The 24,027-nt window shown below is 37.9% G+C and overlaps 1 protein-coding gene across 2 annotated transcripts; it reads left to right on the top strand.

Annotated features, from left to right (window-relative positions):
• Positions 1-1,424: 1,424 nt before the first annotated feature.
• On the top strand, positions 1,425-20,085 carry LOC143857285 (NAD(P)-binding Rossmann-fold superfamily protein). 2 transcript variants are annotated; one of them, XR_013238571.1, is made up of 6 exons: positions 1,425-1,765; positions 3,022-3,181; positions 6,315-6,502; positions 9,309-9,432; positions 19,014-19,098; positions 19,763-19,901. XR_013238571.1 is itself a non-coding variant. In XM_077367704.1 (6 exons), the coding sequence occupies exons 1-6, from the start codon at positions 1,538-1,540 to the stop codon at positions 19,892-19,894; spliced, it is 963 nt and encodes a 320-aa protein (XP_077223819.1). In that variant the 5' UTR covers positions 1,425-1,537; the 3' UTR covers positions 19,895-20,085. The 2 variants fall into 2 exon arrangements, 1 of the variants encoding a protein (XP_077223819.1); XM_077367704.1 differs by having other exon boundaries at positions 18,968-19,098; positions 19,763-20,085.
• The last annotated feature ends 3,942 nt before the right edge of the window (positions 20,086-24,027 follow it).

The following is a 24,027-nucleotide window of genomic DNA, read 5'->3' as shown; positions in this document are numbered from 1 at the left end:
GAGTGCATGTTTATTGAAACACTTGGTGCATATATCATTTCCCTAAAATAATAGAGAAGAAGATTCAGCATATACATATATTTTTGCTAAAATATGTATTTGCTTGTTTGAGGAATTATATTTTGCTAAAATATAACCTTTATTTGTTTTTAACATGGATTATTCTTTTTCTCCGAACAATTTAAATGCATCTTTTTTTATCGTCTATTTTTTCTTTCTTACTCCGTGTATCTCACGGGTTGCTCACTAGTTTGTTAGTACACTCGAGTCTCGACTCCTTTGACCTTAATAGTGAGCATATGGCTCAGCTCTTTTAGCTCTCTCTTACCGGACAACTTGCTGATGGTTTTTGACCTTAGATTAGTCCCGCACCAAAACCTGAAAAGACATCACAAGTCAATTTATTGATCAATTTTCATATGACACCATGACAGAAGTAATCGGGAAGGGACTTAAAAGATTACCGCTATGACGTACAAGAATCATTTGGATAAATGGTTCTAGTGGTTGATTTTTAAAATGACATCTGAGAATAGAAGATTTTATATGATGTATGGAAATACAAATCCGTATTTTTCAAAAAAGTATGGTATGGTCCACGCCTCACGACTGGTCCCTCTATAGATCGGAGGGTTAGGATCAGCCCATGAAAATGAATTTTTGGGGCACAACCTATTTACGTTGTTGCTCAACAAATGGACGGTTTGGATCATCCTAAGGTGTGGACCATTCCATACTTTTTTGAAAAATACGGGTCTGTAGGGCCACACATCATATAAAATCTCAAGAAAACCAGCAACAAAGCGTCCAATATGAACCACAAAAACAAAGCAGAAATCAAACAAACAAACTAGTAGAAGAAAATAACACAACCACCCCCCCCCCCCCCCCCGGCTCAGAGAATAGCATTCAACAGTCATGGCATAAAAAAGACCTTCATCCATAAGACACAATACTCACAAGGAGAGCTTACACATGGGTGCAACTCGGGTTGGGTTGAGGCCAACCCAAACCCGATCAAGGAACCATTTACTCAACCCGAACATGAACCTGACCCGATTTCCAACCCAACGAAGTTCAACCTATGGAAGTCTTTTTTTCCAACCCAACCCAACCCAACTTGAGTTTCTAAGCTTACTAAAAAAATGATAAAAAAAATGTCGGGCTTCAGTCGGGTCAGGTTGCCCAAGCCCTCAACCCGAATCCGACCCGAACTCAACCCAAGTTGGGAAAACTCAACCCGAACCCGAACCCTAGTTGTACCCCTACTTACACTTCTGTTTTATTGTAAATTTCGACTAGTTATCTACGCCAGGCAAGGATCAACGGCTAAGATAAACTGATAGCCCTTATTTGTTGCCCATATCCCATCCGCCCACTACGTGAGCGATCCAGATTTATTAAAATTGCCGTAGCAAGTTAGCAACGGCTAGCAAAGCTCCTTAATATCCGCACTTAGTAGTTGATAGAAAAATTCCTTTTCCCCTACCCTCATCCCTTTCTCATTCACGCGAAAAAACCTTGAAGAAGAAGGAAAATGGGTAGGAAGCGATTGTTAGTTGTGGGAGGAACGGGCTACCTGGGGCAGCATCTTTTGCAAGAATTTTCAAAAATTGATGGGAAACCATACGATTTGGCTTTGGCTTTCACTTATCGTTCAAATCCTCCTCAGCTGCTATTAGATGCTATTCCTCCGGTGCTCTCTTTCCATGTCGATCTTCAAATTGGAGAGGGCTTTGATTCAATTTCTAAGATTTTTGGTCAGGTAGGATTTGATCGAAAAAATGTGAACTTTTTGCTTCTTTTTTTTTAACAGTTCTGATTGTTGGGTATTTGGTTTTTTTATGTACTTTTCAATTTGGAGAGGGATTGCATTCATATAAAGTGCATTTGGCCAGGTTGGTTTTGATAGAAAAATGTGAACTTTCTGGGTTTTGTTTTTTATTTTTATTTTTGAATGGTCAGCTCTGATTATTGGGTATTTGGGTTTTTATATAGAAAAATGTGAACTTTCTGTGTTTTTTTTCTTTTTTCTTTTTTCATTTGATTTGAATGGTCAGATCTGATTGTTGGGTATTTGGGTTGGGCTTTGAAACTAGGACATATCGATTTGAAAGAAGAAAAATGAAAAGGAAAATCTACATTTACTCTTAGGAGCCAGGCATTCCTGTTTTTTGTATGCTCTTTTTAAACGAGGCCTTTATATCATCTCCAAAACATTGGGACAGATAGGTTTTATGGTAGAAAATACAAAAGATCTGCAACTTTTTCCTAGAATTTTCTTGTTGGATATTTTGGGTTTTTGTTGTTGTTTCAAGCAAGACATGTATAACATTCATAAGACATTTATTCAGGTTGGTTTTCATAGAAAGGGTGAAAAATTCTACTTCTTTTCCTAGTTCTGATTATGGGTATTCTGGATCTTTGTATATTCTTTCATAAAAAGGCTTTTATGCCATCCTCAAGTCATTAAAATGTGTCGATTTTGGCAACAAAAAATAAAAAAGTATGAATTTTGATAACAGGATTGCATATATAATCACTTGTCTGTCAACCATAGTTTCAAAACTCTCCCGCATCATCGTAGATTCCCCCGAGTCTACTCCTTTTTACCTTGGTCGCGTTCTTGTCCGAGTCCTTGTTTTTCTCTATAAAGTCAATCAAAGCTCCTTTGATTTTCCCGAGTTATGACCGCGTCAACTGATTACTTAGCTGCGCCAACCAAGTACTCGACCGCGTCGTACCAAGTCGACTCGGATTTGCTTTAGCGGTGTTTTGACCCATACCCGCTTTTTGAAACACTCCAGTGTCAGCATATAAATGCAAGGATATTTCTATACTTGCATATGCTTTCTTTAGTCATTTGGTTTTACTTGAGTTTTGCAATTGGAGGTTCGATCTATGATAGATTTCTTCTTCTTCCATGGTACTTCGAAGCATTGTTGATTCCAACATGTACATATCAACAATTTTGATTCTTCTTCATCCTTTGCTGATATTCAATTTGTACTTCATTTTCAGCCGGATGTGGTTGTCAATTGCGCTGCAATCTCCATTCCCCGTGCTTGTGAAAAGGACCCTGTGGCTGCGATGGCTACTAATGTACCCTGTTCTCTTGTCAAATGGTTATCATGCTTTGGCAATAGTAATACGCTTCTAATTCATCTATCAACTGATCAAGGTAAAGCACATCCAATCTCAGTTTTCCCAGAAACAGTAGCTTTTACTCAAGCAAGCCCCTAGTCATTTGTCCTAACAAAATTTCCTATCACCGAAATGGATTGCTGAATTCTATTTCCCACAAAAATAGATTGCTGAATTCAATTTCTTTGGTAGTATGAATATGGCAATTTGTATTGTCAGTCAAATAAAATATATCTTATTTGGATTGTAACTCGATGGATCATATTCCAAGCATGTATTCTTACAATGGATGGAGTGTCTACGGCATAGTTATTGGCATAGACTTATCTCTGAATGAAACATTTACACCTTATTGCGTTCTTACAATGTGCATGGTGTACCTCTTTCAAAAATCATTTTTTCAGCACTCGTAGAAGAACTGCATAGGTGAGAGGCAAGAATCACCTTAATTAGACTCTGATGACTATAATTTCTTCTATTTTATTCTCGTGCTTTGATTTTTTTATTCATTATATTTTTTGAACGAGTGAAATCTCATCTTCAACTAACAATAGAATAAACTTAAAAAGAAAATTGCATCATCCTACTATTTGTGGGGTAGGCAGTCAAGTTGACGACAGTCTTGATTGACTTAGCCGACCTGATGAAAATTGCAAGAAAGTGGGGAAAATCATATAATATTAAAATGAAGAATGAAGAAAGTGGGGGAAATTAGGAGAGAACAAAAATTAGGAGAGAAAAAATATTTATAGAGGAGGCGATAAGGGTTAGGTGGGGGAAATGGAAAAGGAGGAAAGGTAAGAGTGAAGGTGATTCTTTAGTTCTTTTGGGGGGTTAAAGGGAGTTTCACATGATGGTGAGGAGGGCCGTGGTTTTTAAAATTACTCTAATGGCCTCTTAAACAAAGAGAACTTAAGAAGACATCAAGAAGAATCTAAAAGAGCAACTGTAAAGACCAAATAGAAACAAGCAGTTACCTAGAAGTAAGATAATAGTTTTGGCCTCTCATAAACTTATCCAATTTTATAGAAAAAACAGGCTCCTCTACCGCAGAACTTCTGAATTTTTAGGATTTGGTGCCTGTATCCATCCTAACTTATTAACTTGGCCAAGTTCTGAGCCCTAGTCTCAATTTTTTATATTGAAGCTTGCTCTTAACTGTACCGGAAACCTCTGTCGTGTCTTAAAATCCATATGACGATGAGGGTGTTTAACGATAATGTTGACGGTAAAGAAAACTCTTCTTATAAAGCTGGCATGGAATCATGCTATGCTCAACGAACCATGTTGAGCTGGTCTCCCTTGAGCTGAAAGATTTCTCCCTCTTATCCTTCCATATTGTTTTTCTAAAGGATTCATTTTAGCCGACCCCAACTAGTTTGGGACAAAGGCTTTGTTGAGTTGAGTTGAGTATCCTTCCATATTGTTGATGACCTCTAGGTGATCTGAGATTTTCTAAACCACATCTTCCATCACATTCTTCAGCCTCTCTGACCTGTCTCAGAGTAATCCAGTAGATGGCTTCTCAGATTCCCATTCTTCAATCTTGGCAGACACTTTGCTGCTGTTTTCTGCAAAACATTGTGGAAAATATGGGTTGCTTGCAAGTTGCCACAAGGCTAAAGTTTGAGGTCCATAAAACTATACACGGTGAGGATTATCATGAACATCAAATCCTTCAATCAGGACCTCAATACCCTGACTGATGATTTTATTTGTTTATCAATCAGAAACTTCAAATCTCTACCCTTCACTGGCACCTAAGATCATCCAAATAAATGGTGGCATGGGGCCCCTCCCCCAGATGGTTTGTGCAAGCTCAACACAATTGGCCCTTCCAAATGCCATCCTGGACTGGTGGGAGCAGTGTTTATAAACTCTGAAGTGGACGAGAGCTCAGCAAACATTAAAAGGAGTCTACTCGGGTGAGTTGATGATTAACTTTGTCAATTTTTCATCAACTCGGGCAAATCGAAGCAGTTTTTGATTGACTTGGTAGGGCAAAACTCCAAATCGGATGAGAACTCAATGACTTAAATTTGGCGAGTCGATGATTGACTCGAGCAGTTCTTAAACAATGGGTGGGAGGAAGTTGTATTTTCAAGATTCCTGAGGGAAGATCCTTTGAAGCTTCACTACTGATGGGTACCTGCTCCAATAATGGAGCCAAACTCCTCGCCATTCTTTATGGAATTAGGATTTTCGAAAGCTCTCCTTTTTATGGATCAAAAGTGATTCCAAGTTCACGCAGAATGCTGTCCTTGGAAAAATATCCATTCCATGGAAGGTCACCACCTAATCTCTTTCATCCAAATGACATTATAACCATCTACCTTCACCCTCTAGACTACTGACCAGATATTGGTTGAAGACAACACAGGACTTCCTCAGTTTGGCTTGTAAGCTAATGCTCCTTTGCTGTTCCTCTTTCCTTTTTTTCCTTTGTTGATTCTCTTCTCGGCTTAGGGTGAGAAGATCAACGTTATCGGATCAAGTCCCAAATCAATCTTTTATAAATTTGTCTAAAAAATACAAAATATCAAAAATCATTCTAAGCTGGATATAATAGGATTATAACCTAGCTGGTTGCATCTTTCGATGGACTTATCATTTAAATACAGATATTCTTTTGCATTATATCATACATATCAAATATAAATATTAAATCTTGGAACCAACATGGACGTTGTTCTTTTGCTTTTCATGTTCAACAAACGCACACAGATGAGTTGAAATATTTCTGCCTTTTGTAAAGTCAGAGTGTGGACTCGGAAGTTGGAGTCCAGCCAGACTGAGTTGAATTAGTAACTTTCAAGTTGATCAGTGAATTTTTGAACAATGATACAGATATCACCAACTTAATTTTTGGCTCTTAGCATTATTTTTCTTCAGTAGGTAGCCACTCCCTTCTCAGGGAACCGTATGTGAGACTTTCGCATCATACGGCTCCGTCCCGAGCTTCCGTCATCGACCCTTGTCAATAAACCACTATCTATACATGCTATTATTCTTAAATATATTATGGTTAGCTTCTTCTATTTGTTATTGAAAGTGGAAATGTTGCGTTCTCATATATCTCAATATAACTATCCATTCTGCTCTGTTGATTCGTAATTTCATTAGTACTGGAATTAGCACTCCCAAAGTTGTAACTTTCACTACACTGTCAGTTTATGAAGGGGAAAAATCCTTTTACAAAGAAGAGGATGAAACAGATCCTGTAAATATCTATGGGATGTCAAAAGTGGCAGCAGAACAGTTTATTTCAGCAAACTGGTCGAACTTTGCAATTTTGAGAAGTAGTATCATTTATGGGCCGCAGACAATTGCACCTGTTTCAAAGTCTCTTCCAATACAGGTGCACAAATAATATTCCTCAATCTTTTTTTATTTATTAACTTTGTATACAGCATGTGTTACGTTCCAAACTGATTTTATGTTGAACAGGTCCTTGCGAAGCAGTCTTCTTGCTGCCTCGAGCTATGGTGTCTTTTAAACACTGCTCAAAGAGGGAATTACAAGAGAGAAATAAAGAGAAAAACAGAAATAAGAAATACTGAACTTCGATTGATTTTATTACGTATGAGAATGACTTCTTATATACAAGAAGTCTCCCAAAACATGCCTTATTCTCCTATAAATCAGCAACAAAGCTTGCCTTATTCTCTCCTTCAAATCAGCTATAAAATCCTATTAGATAAATAACAAAAGAAACCTATCAAACCATACTAATCATATCTCTAAAAAATTTGCTTCCCTAGCCGTTTCTAAAAAAGGCACACATCAACCCACGTCCCTTACAATGGCCTTGTCCTCAAGGCCAAACCTGGGGCAATGAAGACCTTCTCCCTCGTCATGAAATTCAATACATTCCACCCAAAATAATTGTTGGAACTTGCACCGATGGCCCGGGAGAAATTTTTCATTACAGTTGTAACATAACCCACGATCTCTTCGATCTTTAGCTGCGGCAGGTGTAAGGCGCTTGATGGGTGGAATCGAAGGATCCCTTGTGGTGGTAATCGAACCAGAAGACAACATGCTTGGTCGCATCACCTGAAGGCGAATAGCCTCCTCTTCCTCCTGGAGCCTTGCTAAGTTGAAAACTTCAGGAACTGTAACCGGTTTCATCTTCTGTACACCAACCCTTAACTCGTCCTTGAGGCCACTGATGAAAACCTCAATAAGATAGGATTCAGATAACCCTTTTACCTTGTTGGACAGCACTTGAAATTTCTTTTGATAATCCAAAACCGTGGAATCTTGGCGTAGCTTAGATAATTGACCTGCATAATTTTCGCTACATACGGGACCGAAACGGGCATCCATCGCTTCCACCATGTCGTCCCATGTTGCCTCCGGCTTATAATCGGAATACCATTGGTACCATTCAAGTGTGTCACCTTCCATATTAAGAGCAGCCACCATTGGCCACTGCTCCGCTGGTACCTGATGGTACTTAAAATAATGCCTTGCCTTAACGATCCATCCGTTTGGATTTTTTCCATCAAAGCGGGGAAAATCTAATCGCATCGATCTCGTTTGGATTCCTCCGTTGGTTCCGAAGGATTGACCATTGCCCCCAGTCACGCCGCTACCCGAAGTTATGCTTCCTTGTGCTTGAGAGCGATTGATAGAGCCTTCTACGTAGGTGATGGCTGCAAGTTATTCAATTTTTCCTGGATCTCACGTAGCATTACACCATGTCCCTCCGTTGTTTCCTTGAGCGCATCGGTAAGAGGCTTGGAGTGCCCGCACCCTCTCATCCATGTGGGATAGTCTTGTTCCATCTGACATCAGATCGTACTGCTCTGATACCAAGTTGTTACGTTCCAAACTGATTTTATGTTGAACAGGTCCTTGCGAACCAGTCTTCTTGCTGCCTCGAGCTATGGTGTCTTTTAAACACTGCTCAAAGAGGGAATTACAAGAGAGAAATTCTCCCAAAACATGCCTTATTCTCCTATAAATCAGCAACAAAGCTTGCCTTATTCTCTCCTACAAATCAGCTATAAAATCCTCTTAGATAAATAACAAAAGAAACCTATCAAACGATACTAATCATATCTCTAAAAAAATCTCCTAATTTCCTTCCCTAGCCGTTTCTAAAAAAGCACACATCAGCAGGGCGATGTTCTAAAACTAAGACTCCACTCAGAAATCTGTCCTTCAACTTCCACTTGGCCAAGTCAATAGAAAACTGATTGGGAAAAGTGTTTGTGAACTAGAGCTCAAATAAGCTTATATGAGCTAGAGCTCACAAACATAGGGGCCCCACATTGTTTGAATGATCCAAAGCATTCGTTTGATAGGCCCTCGTATAGATAGGGTGTGCCCAAGAGACCAGCTTCATAGGATCATCCTAACCCTTCCATTTGTGGAGGTTAAAATGGATGGGTATAAACCTCCGTAATCTGCCCATTTTTTAACCTCCACAAATGGAAGACTTAGGGTGATCCTGTGAAGCTGGCTTCTTTGGCACACCCTATGTATATGAGGGTCTATCAAATGAATGCTTTGGATCATTCGAACAATGTGGGCCCCCTATGTTTGTGAGCTCTGAAGAAGCTTATACGAGCTCTATCTCATAAACACTTTTCCCAAACTGATTTTATAAAACCACGAAGTTTATAAGAAGTTTATGGGACTTATCTTTCATGATCTGATTTTGAAATTTACAAGTTAGGGAATGATTTATATTGAATAAAAATTGCTTTGCTTGCATCTCTTCTAAGCTATTGAGGTATGAGACACAAACACAAGATATAGATAGGCCCAGAATATGTGGGAGCTTGCACCTGTATGACTACAACAATAATGAATGATATATTTTTTACTTTACAATTCAATATTAGTTTATAAATGCATGGAAAAGAGAGTTTATCCCTAGTATGATTTTTGTTCTATGACCCGATTGCATTCCTTGCAATTTTATCGTATTTTGCTTGGACTTGATCCAAAAAGAACAAAGAAATTGTAGATAAATGAAATGCAATAACACTATATTTATAATAAATAATATAAAAAGAAGGAAAAAGCTTAGGTTTTGTCCTAGTAGTCATGTCAATATGTGTCCGACAAATGAGTATTACATGTTAAAGTTTGAAAATTACTGTATCTTTGTTAATGGCTTCTAAATAGTGATCCTTGCCTTTCTGCTGTAGTGGATTGATAGTGTCCTTTCTCAAGACGACGAAGTTGAGTTTTTTAATGACGAGTTTCGTACCCCAATTTATGTCAAGGATGTGGTGAAAATCATATTGGCTTTGACAGAGAGGTGGATATCAGGTATGGAATTGTTTTTTTACAATTACTAAAAAAATGATTGATTCTTTATTTCTTGGTTTTCTATATTTTTTTGGAATGGCAATATAGTATATTGATGAACAGAGAACAGTGGAAGTCCTCAAAGATTACATGGAAGAAGAAACAAAAATTACATTGATCTCGAAGAGGGAGGAAATCAAACCACTTTGGTTTTCTATATTAATATAATATTTAGTAATAACCCTATACACTTACAAATGTAAAATTTTATACTCTCTCTATATTAATATAATATTTAGCAATAACCCTATACACTAACAAATGTAAAATTTTATACTCTCTCTCTGTCTCTCTCTCTCCCCACGACCGCCCAGTAATTGAAAAAAAGACCATCCTTACTCTAAGAGGTTGTAAATGAAAATGAGGGAATGCCTCTCTCTCTCTCTCTCTCTCTCTCTCTCTCTCTCTCCACGACCGCCCAGTAATTGAAAAAAAGACCATCCTTACTCTAAGAGGTTGTAAATGAACATGAGGAGAGGTCTAGGTAATCTTTGAGCTTGAAGGCGATTTCTTGTCCTTACATTGGGCATTCACTTGTAGAGGGTAGTGTCTATTTTAATAATTATTATTATTAGGGGAGTGATAAATCGACTCCCCATGTGTCTTTCTCTCTCCTCTAAGTTAGAGAGAGAAAGAGGAGAGAGATAGACACATAGGGAGTCGATTTATCCATTTGGGGTCAAGGTGGCAACTTGGCCGTGCTGGCCCGAGGCACGCCATGGGCCTGCCGGCACGGCACGATTGCTACAGTGGGCCGTGCCGGGCCGAAGGTTTAGGCACGAAACGGCACGGCACGAAAAGCGGCAAGAAACGGCCCGGCACGACAAAAAACAGGGTAAAAAATGGTTTATGTGGCTGTTTTCTCGTGCCGGCACGGCACGACATGGGCCACGGGCCGTGGCCGTGCCGTGCATGGCCCGCGGGCAGTGTGGGCTGCAAAATTTCATACCGTGCCGGCACGTACGGCCCGTTTGCCACCTTGAATTTGGGGAGTCGATTCATCACTGCCCTATTATTATTATTATTATACTTATGCTATTATGCAAAACTGTACTAGATTTTTTATTTTATTTTGAAAGACAACGCTGCAAATATATTATTAATAGGGAGATGATAAATTTGCACCCACTGTAGGATGATTCACACCCCTTATAAGGTGTATTGCCTCAGATTTTTAACCCTTTTGTCGTCAAATCACGTTATTAGGGGTGCGACTCATCCTACCGGGGGTGCGAATATATCATCACCCTATTTATATAGCAAACTGGATACAAAAAACAGGGACAAGGTTTCCCACTCCATTTATGCAACATCAGAACATCTCACAAAACTGAAAACATGACAGATTACATCCTTGAGGATCAAGGTGGCAAATGGGTCGTGCCGGCCCGGCAAGGCACAGCACGACATGAGCCATGCCGGCACGGCCCGATTAGCTACATTGACACGGGCCGTGCCAACACGGCACGAAGTTGCGGGCCGTGTCGGGCTTGGTTTGGCGGCCCGTCGGGCCGGCACGGCACGGCATAGCCCATTTGCCAAGGCACGGCACGACAAAATCAGGCCCGGAAAGGTCCGCGGGCACGGCACGACACGACACGGAAGGGTTCACACGCCGTGCCGTGCCGGCCCGTTTTTATTTTATTTTCAAACAGAAGTATTCACGGAACTCCGGAATTCACGGATCCCCACGGAGTTCCGAGAAAACTGCTGGAAAAAATGGTCATTTTTTGTGTACAATTTCCTTGGTCCCCTTTTTTGTCAATTTTTGTTTACAATTTGCTTGGTCCCCTTTTCGATACCTCCATAGCATTAGTCCCTAGCTTTCGGATATCACTAAACTTTACAATAGTAATTTAAAAACAAAGATCGATTGTGCCCGGAATATTTATCCAGGAACCCAAGCGGCACCTTTAAATTTTATTAATATACAAAAATTATAACAAGAAAAGAGGAGCTGAGGAGGACATAGAACATTGCCTCAACCCACCAACATTAAAGACAAAAAATAAATACATTGACATTGAATTACAACTTCTAAATTAAAAGTCTTCATCAATCTTCAGATGATGAGCTTGAGTCTTCCAGTCCTTGCATCTTATCATCTGCATCAAGCCAGTCCTTCAAACACACGCATATCTCCAATATTTTTATGACATTTTGGATCGTTTGTCATCTAAAACCCTGTTACCTATACTAAAAGCGGACTTTGATGCTACTGTAGACACCGGTGGGGGGGGGGGGGGGGGTTAGTAGATTACGTGCCATGACGGATAACACTGGAGATAAGTTTTTTTATTTGCTTTCCACCATGGCAAAATTTTAAAAGTTTTCCATTATTCGGAATTGATATAATGTTCATTTTCCAATTACAATGATAACTCATTGCAAGATGTAGCACCAACACTACCAGATTTTGCTCTTTTTAGGTTTATTAATGTAAAAATTGGATTATTTTTAGGCCCTGAGCTCGTAGAAGAACTCGGTCTTATTTGTCCATGTTCCACCTGATATATATGATACATAGACCTTAATAATGATCTAATTTCATTTATAATATTCTTCAGGATCATTACCGAGGTTTTTATTGCACTCTTTTAACAAGACTTATAAACTTTGTAACATAAACCTATGGTCCATTACTCTACTTAAGAAATATAAAGTAGAATTTCATTGAAATATTTTCTAAATTTAGCCTACATGACTTCAATTATTTGTTCATGTTGTTCATTTCTATTTTTTTTTAAAGTAAGCGTAATGTTAATATAAGTTACTCATAATTATGTTTGAGGTTGGTTTGTAAACAGCAGAAAAAGCATTAGTTGCAGTATAAAAAACTTCAAGCAAACTAATGAAACTTTCACAAGTGTTCCAATCTTGTAGACCTGCAGTGTAATAGAGAGGTTGAAGTATATTTTCATTACAAAATGATTGAACTAAATTTTTATATTGAAGGCAAGGTTTGAACATTAAATAAGTTGAATTCTACCAATGTCTAACATCTAATTTGAATTAAGAAAATTCTTCTCCATAGGTGTTGAATAATTTTGCAAATTTTTGTCTTCTATGCATTGAAGAACTGATACATGCAAGATAAGTTTTAATTTTTTCTATTTGTGTGTCAATAAGAGTTAAACCATCTTGCACAGCCAAATTTAAAATATGATATGCACATCTAATATGAAAAAGTTGTCCACTTAAAATAGGTTTCAATTTATTTTTTAATAACTCTACTACGGAAGTATTATTACTAGCATTATCTGGAGTTATAGAAAATATTTTTTTTAGAATATTATATTCAAGAGCAGTAGATAATATAGATGTTGATATAGTATTTCCAGTATGTGGGAAATCCACAAGACTAAAGCTAATTATTCGTTTTTCTAAAACCAAATTAGAATTGATATAGTGTGCGGCTACACAAATATATGATAAACCCTTTTGTACTCCAAATATCGGAAGTAAGTGAAATTTTCCCATTAAATTTTTGAAAATATGAAATCAGTTGTTGTTTATGTTCATTAAAAAGTTTACAACTGTCTGATTTTAAAGTGTTTCTAGGTACCATTTTAAAAGCAGGATTTAAAGCATATTTAACATATTTTTTAAAATGTTTATCTTCTCCAAAAACAAATGGTTGTTCAGAGTGTATAACGTATGCTGCTAGTTCTCTTCTATTATTATCATGAGAGTAGGAAAATGTTCCTAATAAACTAGACGTGCGACTTAGTTGGGTTTGCTTAGGGTCTAATAGTCCATGCTTTTTACCACAAGCTTCGGCATGCCTTTTAAGTGGCCCGTTCCACCAGAAACATTACAACTAAGATCCCTTTTACAATGTTTACAAATTGCTCTAATTTCTACTTTTCCATCGGGACATTTTATCTCTTTACGAGTAAAGGTAGACCAAACAGTTGAAGTTCTACCTCTTTTAGGTTTAGAGCCAGAAGGAGCTTGGCTCCCACTAGCATTAAGGTTGGGTTGATTTTAGACTTCAAATTCTACCTCGTCTTCACTCTGCTGACCTCCAAAACAAGCTTCCATTAACTCATCATTGTCCATGTCTTGGTTGTTGTCATGGCCAACGTTGGGGTAGAAACTTCTTCGGAACCGGCCATTAAGAGGTTTAAAAAAAAATTGGTGAAACGAGAATTAGAATTAAATATTTAAATCGGTACCAACGTTAACTTAATTGAGCAAAATGTCTTCCTCTTGTTGATCGCCCATCGTCGTCCTCGTGTTAATCGTCAATCACCGCCCTCTTGATGGGTAGTTAGTGCTACTAACTAGAGAGAGGGGAGAAGTTGATTAAGGAGAGAGAGAAGTTGATTAGGGAGAGAGAAGTTGATTGGAGAGTTTAGAGAATAGAGAGAGAGAGTAAGCTTTGGTGAGAAATGAAGGGGGAGGGAAGTTGTATTTATAGGATTGGCTTGGTTATTTTTTGACTTCCCAAACTACCCCCCAAAACTAGTTGGTGGGGGAGGGTAATTTGGTAAAAGACATTAAATGACTTAAATATCCAAAAAAAGAGTTGCTGGGGAGTGTGTTTAGGGAAGGTAAAACATTTAAACGATGAAAATCCAAAACTACCCCCAAAAACTAATTGTTGAGGGGGGGGGGGTAATTTGGTAAAAGAAATTAAATAACTTAAATATAAAAAAAAAAGAGTCGTTGGGGAGGGTATTTAGGGAAGGTAAAACATTTAAACTATGAAAATCCAAAACTACGCCCCAAAACTAGTTGTTAAGGGGGGTAATTTGGTAAAAGACATGAAATTACTTAAATATTAAAAAAAAAAAGTTGTTGGGGATGGTATTTAGGGAAGGTAAAATATTTAAACCATGAAAATCCAAAACTAGTTGTTGGGGGGGTAATTTGGTAAAAGACTTGGAATGACTTAAATATCCAAGAAAAAGAGTTGTTGAAGGGTGTAGTTTCGAGATTTTATAAAATATATAAGTTTTGGACGAGAATACCCCCCAAACTAGCCGTTTGAAACATCGTTTGGGGGGGGGGCGTATTCTCAGGTTAAAAAAAACACTTTTTTGAAAGGGGGCATCCGGGCTCACGGACCGGGCCGGGCCATTTCGGTGGGCGGTGCTATGCCGTGCCGTGTCGGCCCGACAGGCCGCCAAACCAAGCCCGGCACAGCCCGCGACTTCGTGCCGTGCCGGCACGACCTGTGTCACTGTAGCTAATCGGGCCGTGCCGTCCCTTGCTGGGCTGCGGGCCGGCACGACCCGGATGCCCCCTTTCAAAAAAAAAATTTTAAACCCGAGAATACCCCCCAAAAGGTGTTTCAAACGGCTAGTTTGGGGGGTATTCTCGTCCAAAACTTATATATTTCATAAAATCCCGAAAATACCCCGTCAACAACTCTTTTTCTTTAAAATTTAAGTCATTCCAAGTATTTTACCAAATCACCTTCCCCCAACAACTAGTTTTGGGGGGTCGTTTTGGATTTTCATGGTTTAAATGTTTTACCTTCCCTAAATACCCTCTCCAACAGCTCTTTTTTCTAGAATTAAGTTATTTCATTTCTTTTACCAAATTACCCCCCTCCCCAACTAGTTTTCGGGGGTAGTTTTGGATTTTCATAGTTTAAATGTTTTACCTTCCCTAAATACCCTCCCCAACAACTCTTTTTTTTAGATATTTAAGTCATTTAATGTCTTTTACGAAATTTCCCCCCCTAACAACTAATTTTGGGGGGTAGTTTGGGAAGTCAAAAAATAACCAAGCCAATTCTATTCTCCAAACTCTCCAATCAACTTCTCTCTCTCCCTAATCAACTTCTCTCTCTCCTTAATCAACTTCTCCCTCCCTCTCTCTTCATTCAACTTCTCTCTCTAGTTAGTAGCACTAACTACTCATCAAGAGGGCGACGATTGGCGATTAACACGAGGGCGGTGATTGGCGATCAACAAGAGGACGACATTTTGCTCAATTAAGTTGAGGTTGGTATCCATTTAAATCTTCAATTCTAATTCTCCTTTCGCCCCTTTTTTTTAAAACATCTCTTAATGGCCTGTTCCGAAGAAGTTTTCTACCCCAACATTGGCCATGACAACAACCAAGTCTTGGACAAGGATGAGTTAATTGAAGCTTGTTTTAGAGGTCAGTGGAGTGAAGACAAGGTATGATTTGAAATCCAAAATCAACCCAACCTTAGTGCTAGTGGGAGCCAAGCTCCTTCTAGCTCTAAACCTAAAAGAGGTAGAACTTCAACTGTTTGGTCTACCTTTACTCGTGAAGAGATAAAACGTCCCGATGGAAAAGTAGAAATTAGGGCAATTTGTAAACATTATAAAAGAGATCTTAGTTGTAATGTTTCCGGTGGAACGAGCCACTTAAAAAGGCATGCTGAAGCTTGTGGTAAAAAGCATGGACCATTAGACCCTAAGCAAACCCAATTAAGTCGCACGTCTAGTTCATTAGGAACATTTTCCTACTCATGAAAATAATAAAAGAGAACTAGCCGCATACGTTATACATTCCGAACAACCATTTGTTTTTGGAGAAGATAAACATTTTGAAAAATATGCTTTAACTCCTGCTTTTAAAAAGGTACCTAGAAACACTCTAAAATTAGACAGTTGTAAACTTTTTAATGAATGTAAACAACAACTGATTTCATATTTTCAAGAATTTAGTAGGAAAATTCCACTTCCGATATTTGGAGTACAAAAAAAGGTTTATCATATATTTGTGTAACCACACACTATATCAGGAATAATTAGCTTTAGTCCTATGGATTTCCCACATATTGGAAATGTTATATCAACACATATATTAACTACTGCTCGTGAACATAGTATTCTAAAAATATATTTTCTATAACTCTAGATAATGCTAGTAATAATACTTACGCAGTAGAGTTATTAAAAAATAAATTGAAACCTATTTTAAGTGGACAACTTTTTCATATTAGATGTGCATGTCATATTTTAAATTTGGTTGTGCAAGGTGGTTTAACTCTTATTGACCCACAAATAGAAAAATTAAAACTTATCTTGCATTTATCAGTTCTTCAATGTATAGAAGACAAGAATTTGCAAAATTATGCAACACTTGTGGAAAATAATTTTCTAAATTCAAATTAGATGTTAGATATAGATGGAATTCAACTTATTTAATGTTCAAACTTGAATTCCATATAAAAATTTAGTTCAATCATTTTGTAATGAAAATATACCTCAACCTCTCAGTTACACTGCTGGTCTACAAGATTGGAACACTTGTGAGAGTTTCATGAGTTTACTTGAAGTTTTTTATACTGCAACTAATGCTTTTTCTGCTGTTTACAAACCAACATCAAACATAATTATGAGTAACTTATATAACATTACGCTTACTTTTAAAAAAAATAGAACTGAACAACATGAACAAATAATTGAAGTCATGGAGGCTAAATTTAGAAAATATTTCAATGAAATTCCACTTTTATATTCCTTAAGTACAGTAATGGATCCTAGGTTTAAGTTACAAAGTTTATAAGTCTTGTTAGAAGAGTGTAATAAAAACCTCGGTAATGATCTTGAAAATTCAGGAAATAGTATAAATGAAATTAGTTCATTATTAAGGTCTATGTATCATATATATCATGTGGAACATGGACAAAGAAGACCGAGTTCTTCTACGAGCTCGGGGCCTAAAAATAATGCAATTTTTACGTTAATAAATCTAAAAAGAGCAAAACCTGGTAGTGGTGGTGCTACATCTTGCAATGAGTTATTATTGTATTCGGAAAATGAACATTATATCAATCCCGAAGAATGGGAAACTTTTGAATTTTTGCCATGGTGGAAAGCAAATAACAAAACTTATCTCCAGTGCTATTCGTCATGACACGTGATCTACTAACCTCCCCGGTGTCTACACTAGCATCGGAGTCCGCTTTTAGTGCAGGTAACAGGGTTTTAGATGACAAACGATCCAAAATGTCAGAAAAAACATTGGAGGTATGCGTGTGCTTGAAGGACTGGCTTGATGAGATGATAGGATGCAATGACTGGAAGACTCAAGCTCATCATCTGAAGATTGATGAAGACTTTTAATTTAGAAGTTGTAATTCAATGTCAATGTATTTATTTTTTGTCTTTTCTTTCCTTTAATGTCGGTGGGTTAGAGGCAAGGTTCTGTGTCCTCCTTAGCTCCTCTTTTCTTGTTATAATTTTTTTATATTAATAAAATTTAAAGGTGCGCCCGGGCACAATCGATCTTTGTTTTTAAATTACTATTGTAAAGTTAAGTGATATCTGAAAGCTAGGGAGTAATGCTACGGAAGTATCCAAAAGGGGAACCAAGCAAATTGTAAACAAAAATTGACAAAAAAGGGGACCAAGGAAATTTTACACAAAAAATTACCATTTTTTTCACGGAACTCCGTGAGGATCCACAGAGTTCCGTGAATACTTCTGTTTGTAAAAACAAAAGGGCCGGCACGGCGGGCTGCGGGCCGTATCGTGCCTAGCCTCGGAAGAAATCGGCACGGCCCGTGAACCCTTTCGTACCGTGCCAGGCCCGCGGGCCTTTCCCGGCCTGATTTTGTCGTGCTGTGCCGGCCCGAAACAGCACGTTTGCCACCTTGAGTTGAGTACAACAGCACGTTTGCCACCTTGAGTTGAGTACAAGAAAAGATGACATCCTCCTCTAGACCTTCTTTTGCTAGTCTGTCAGCCACGGCATTAACAGTCCCGTGATTGAAATCAAGGCGCACCAACCTGCAAAGGTCTTGAATTTCCACTATATCTAGCTTCAAGGAGCCTTACCGTAGCCCATCCCATGGCATTTTCTGAGTCACCTTTGATGATTAATGGCTTGGATTTGTGTTGAGCCAAGCATTTGAGGCCACAAGGAAGATCTTTCACCTCTGCCTTGTTGGAGTCGCAAATCTCTGCGGGACCTGAAAAGGATTGGATGGTGTTTCCTTTATCGTCTCAGAAGAAGATTATACCGATTCCCGCCTTTCCAAGTTTACCTAGCGAGCTAACCTCAAAGTTGAGCTTAATCCAACCCGGCGGAGGCGATATCCATCTAGGGGCAATACTTAACAGATGAATTATATGAATATCTCATATAAATAATAATAATAATAATTTAACATTCTGTCTATACTAATATGTTTTGTTTTCTCTTCGTAGATTTTCTTTTTTAGAAGTTAAACAAATTTTATTCCAGAATCGAAAAGATGCTCAACAATAGGAAACAAGATGTCTCCAAAAAATTATACATATAAGAACGATTCACACAAGACCAAATGACCCAACCATCACAATAAACATTCTGTTCATAGATTTGTTTTTTGGGGGGTATTTATTTTTCATTTGTCCCTTCTTTTGTATATTTTCTTTGTTTAGTTTTCCGCCTGTCATTTTGTTTCATCACATGCCCGGAGCTAGCCATGTAGGCTATTTGAAAAACCATAATGTTCTTTCTTTCCTCCCATGCTTTGACATTTATATTAATCTTTTTCTGTTCATTGTGCTTATCTTAGATGGTAAACAAATGCAATTGCTTTTAAATGTTGGTGGACGGGACAGGGTGTCACGCCTTCAAATGGCCGAGGCCGTAGCAGCTTATAGAGGATACAACACTTTGCTAATTAAATCTGTGTCCGGATCATCGGTATGTCCTCGTTTAAAAATACCCCACAAAGTTCCGGCCTTTATTAAATATAAATTTGTTTTTCATGCCCGCGTCCAGGATGCTTCTTTAGCCATAAATTGGCATGTTGGTTTGTTAATATAGGTTCCTGGGAAAAGTTGGAATTACCTTTTTTTCCCCTTGGACTCTGTTTGTTTTGGATTTTGAAAACCGATTGTGAGTCCAAAACTGATTATTGGACTCAAAATTAAGCGTAAACTTGAGTGCAATAATCAGTTGGACTCGCAATCGGTTCTCAAAATCCAAAACAACCATGGCATTAAGCCATGTTTGGATTGCAGTAAAAACATTTTTGTGTATTTTTTTCTAGGTAAGTTTTTTGTTTCTACAATTTAGAGGGAAATGATATGGTTATAAGTTATTTAGATGGATATCAATATAAATTTAAGCCTCTCTAGATAAAACTTGAAGTGTGGTAGTTCAAGATACTTCTTTTCATGTGTAATCAAACAATGGAAAAGCAAGCAATTCTGGAAAAGTTTTTTCTTTTTCAAACTTTTCCAGAAAATTCCTGCAATCCAAACAAGGCCTTTATGTCTTGGTAGTTGGTATTATTCTTGCATATGCGTCAACTAGAATTTTTGACATGTTGGATATGTCTTATACACAATATTTTCTTTTGCAGGTTACTCGTGGAGTCGCCTCTCCAGCTGATATATCCATGGACATCAGTAGATTGGTTCAAACTCTGGGTATTACTCCTGTATCATTCAAGGATGGTGTGAGATTAACACTTGAAACTGGAGGTAGTTCTTGATGTTTTGAGGAAATAAGACATGTAAGTTGGCTTGGATTCCATATTTCTTGTATGACTTCTGCATTGTTTTGGTCATAATATTCATAAATACACTGAGAATAAAATTTTGTCTGTAATTTAGTTTTTTTGCCTATTCCAACTGCAATTTTCATTAATGAATACCTCATTTGTGAGGTCGAGCTTTCTGTTTATCAGTTATGTCATGTCCCAAGCACTGAAACCTTGAGTTCATGGGGTGAATAGTTACTGCTCGTTGGAAATGTTCTCTGTGATAAAATTAAGAATTTCACAAATCTTGGTTTCTTAGAGTACAATCAATCTCAAAGTGTGCTTATATAGAGGACTTACATGATAACATAGTAACGAGTGATAATTGTGGAAAGATACATTAATAGAGAGGAATGATAGATGCAAGGGCGCCCTTGCATTGATATATTAATAGAGAGGAATGTTAGATGCAAGGGTGCCCTTGCATAAAGAGCCGGAAAAAGGACCTTGATTGGATCCACGTCATTAAGTGCAACCAAATTTACTTTTTCAACTGATTATAAAAGGTTACCGAAAATGACGTGGATCCAATCAAGGGCCCTTCTCTCGCATCAAACATTGCTTATTAATGGAATATTCTAATATGGTTGCCTAATCCAGCTAGGTTACCTCAGTTAACCAGCTTCCCTAATCTACCACTAAACCTGTACAGGTGTGGCTCTTTGGCTTAAAGTCATGGGTATGCTCCCCAGTGCGCAGTGACTAGAGTTCGAATCCCCGGGCTTACCTGTTGCGCACGGTTTACGGGTGTGCGTGCATAAGGAGGGAATAATCCTGCCCTAAAATTGGGGTGGGGATACCGTATGTCATAAAAAAAAAATAATAAATCTACCACTAAGTTGATCCAACGATGAATCTCAACTCAATCTAATGGTGAGATCTCACATATTCTAACACTCCGTGGAGATAGTAAGCAGGGTTTATTTTATCCTTGGATTGTCTTGCTATCTACTGTTTGTTCTTGAGAATAGCCCCAATGGGTAAGATATACTACAGAAGCAGGGTAACCAATCCTAGGGTTTATTCGAGATAAAATTATCCAAGCAGGGTAGCCAGGAACACATTATTCAGGGATTTTTTGTTGGATATTTTAAGCATTTAAAGGCTTTAAAGGATAATTTGACTTTTGAATCAAAATTTCAAAAATTTTATATGGTGTAACTGATTTCCCTAGACACCTTTTATTCTATCTTTAATATTTTATATGCTTTGGGCCATGTCTCTTCAACACTTTTATGATTATTTAATATTTTATTTGCAACTCCTTTTTGCAATAAAGGGAGAAACGTTTGGGTATGAGAGAGACATTGAGGATTGAAGGCTTGTTGCTATATACACTTCTTTGGTGTGTCCTACAAAAGGCCATCTCCTTCCTCTTGTTTTTCCTCACTAAAAAACAGTCCCTTGATCTTGCTCTCCGTTTTGAGTTTTCTTCTTTTATACTTGTAATTTTACAAGTTTCAAGCTTTAAGCATTTGTAAGATTTCTTTTGGGCATATATCGTGTTCACAAGGTCCGAGCCGGTGCGTGCACACCGTCAAAGACAAGTCTAGTGGTGTTGTATCCTGGAGATAGGTCGCAAGAGAACCCGATTGCATACCAAGCGTGGTGGGGGCGATAATCTATCTTAAGGGTAGCGTTATTCCGTAACGTGCCTCTACCACTAAATTCTTCTCAATTTCTCACATATATGCTTTGATCTTTGGTTACGGATTTGCGGTTTACATTCGGGATCATCAAAGGTGACCCTTTCTTTATTTCATTTCAATTAAATATATCACTAGTTTTGTTGAACTAATCTATTTGACCCCTAGATTATTTTCCAACAATCTTAAGATAGATTATTGGATTAGTTCAACATGGCCGGTGAAGATTACACTCGTCCAGAGAAGTTTGACGGATTGAACTTCAAGCGTTGGCAACAACGCTTATTCTTTTGGCTTTCAACTCTTAAAATTGCCTATGTCTTGACCACACCCAAGCCTAGTCCCGAAGAGCTTGAGCCCGCTCAATCCGAGGTTACTCAAAAATGGGAAAATGATGACTTTTTGTGTCGTGGTTATATACTTAATGCCATGACGAATGTCTTGTATGACGTGTATTGTGGAATGAAGACCACCAAAGAAATGTGGGAAGCTTTAGATAAAAAGTATAAGACCGAAGATGCCGGAGTGAAAAATTATGTAGTTGGAAACTATCTTAGATTTGAGATGGTAGATAGAAAACCCGTCTTAGGACAAGTTCATGAATTCCAACTCCTATTGAATGAGATCCTAGCGGAAGGAATCAAAATGGATGACCGTTTCTATTCGGCGGCCATTATTGATAAACTTTCACATTCATGGAAGGAATTCGGAAAAAGTCTTAAACATGGAAAAGATGAATTATCTTTAGAAGATCTCCTAGTAACACTCCGAATAGAAGAAGAACATAGGAACAAAGAATCGGAACTCCTTTCTAAGGCCAATCTTGTTGAGACTACTGAGAAGAAAACAAATAAAAACTTTGGGTCTCATCAAAACAAGAAGAAGATGGAGAACCGAAACCACTTCAAAAGTAACAAAAAGATAGACAAAAATAAGAAGAAAGAGGGTTGTTTCAATTGCGGAAAACTTGGACACTATGCTAGACAATGTCGACATAGAAAGGGAAAAGACACTTTCCAAAATGTCGGAAACTCTCAAGCGAAACCCGCTCCTCAAGCCAATATGGTGGAATTTGGAACTGTTATTCACGGAACCGAAGTGAAGAAGCTTATAACCGTAGACTCTGAAGTGAACATGGTGTTCAATGTGAGTGATTGGTGGGTAGACACTGGAGCCACTGTACATGTCTGTTGTGACAGAAGTGCGTTCGTCACCTATCATCAAGTAGATGAAAGTGAAATGCTTTTCATGGGTAACTCCTCAACGGCTAAGGTCATGGGGAAAGGGAAGGTTGATCCCAAACTTACTTCCGGCAAGATTCTCACACTGCACCAAGTTCTCTATGTTCCAGAAGTTAGGGAGAACTTAATTTCTGGCTACTTGTTGAACAAGCTCGTCTTCGAATCTGATAAGTTTATTCTCACCAAGGGTGGGATGTTTGTGGGAAAGGGTTATGCTTGTGGAGGTTTATTCAAGCTCAATGTATCCATCAATGAAATCAATAAAATTTCTGATTTTTCTGCTTATATTATTGAATCGTATGACATGTGGCATGGTAGATTAGGACATGTAAATTCTCAATCTATCAAAAGGATGAAGAATTTAGGTATGATTCCAAATGTTTGTATTGAACAAAAACCAAAGTGTCAAATATGTGTTCAATCAAAATTTAGCAAAAAACCATTTAAATCAATAGAAAGAAATTCAGAAATTCTAGGACTAGTACATAGTGATGTTTGCGACCTAAAGAACACTATTACTAGAGGAGGAAATAAATATTTTATTACCTTCATAGATGATAAATCAAAATTTGCAATGGTATATCTTCTTAAATCTAAAGATGAAGCTTTAGAAAAATTTATAACCTATAAAACTGAAGCGGAAAATCAGTTAGAAAAAAAAATTAAAATACTTAGATCAGATCGAGGTGGTGAATACACCTCAAATGAATTTTTTGAATATTGTAGAAAATATGGAATTATTTATGAGGTGACGGCACCTTATTCTCCACAACAAAATGGAGTTGCAGAAAGAAAAAATAGGACTCTAATTGACATGGTAAATGCCATGCTAACTAGTTCAGGGCTACCACTTAACATGTGGGGGGAAGCCTTATTATCGGCTTGTGTAGACACCCTCATTTTGCTCCTCCTTAATCAACAAAGAAGTCAGTGTTTTTCTATCGGTTTTCTAGTGTCTCTCCTTCCCGCGTCCGTCTCTTACATTTTTAAATCTTTTCGGTCATTTCCGTCATGTTTTGCGTTTTCCTGCTAAGTGTTGAGAAGGGTTATTCGCAAGAATCAAAACAAGAGAGAATTTGGACTCACTGGATGAGCCCGCATTGAACATTTCGATTGGAATGGGATCAAGCAAGTGTGCCCTGCATCGATATTTATGAAAAATAATTTGGGGGATTTAGAGGTACAACTTGTTTGCGCC

This window comes from Tasmannia lanceolata, unplaced genomic scaffold, assembly GCF_043159265.1.
Source record: "Tasmannia lanceolata isolate RefF3 unplaced genomic scaffold, GAP_Taslan_0.1 ptg000024l, whole genome shotgun sequence".
Taxonomy (NCBI): domain Eukaryota; kingdom Viridiplantae; phylum Streptophyta; class Magnoliopsida; order Canellales; family Winteraceae; genus Tasmannia; species Tasmannia lanceolata.
Note: the sequence above shows the minus strand (reverse complement) of the source record. Positions and strands in the feature narration are given on the sequence as shown.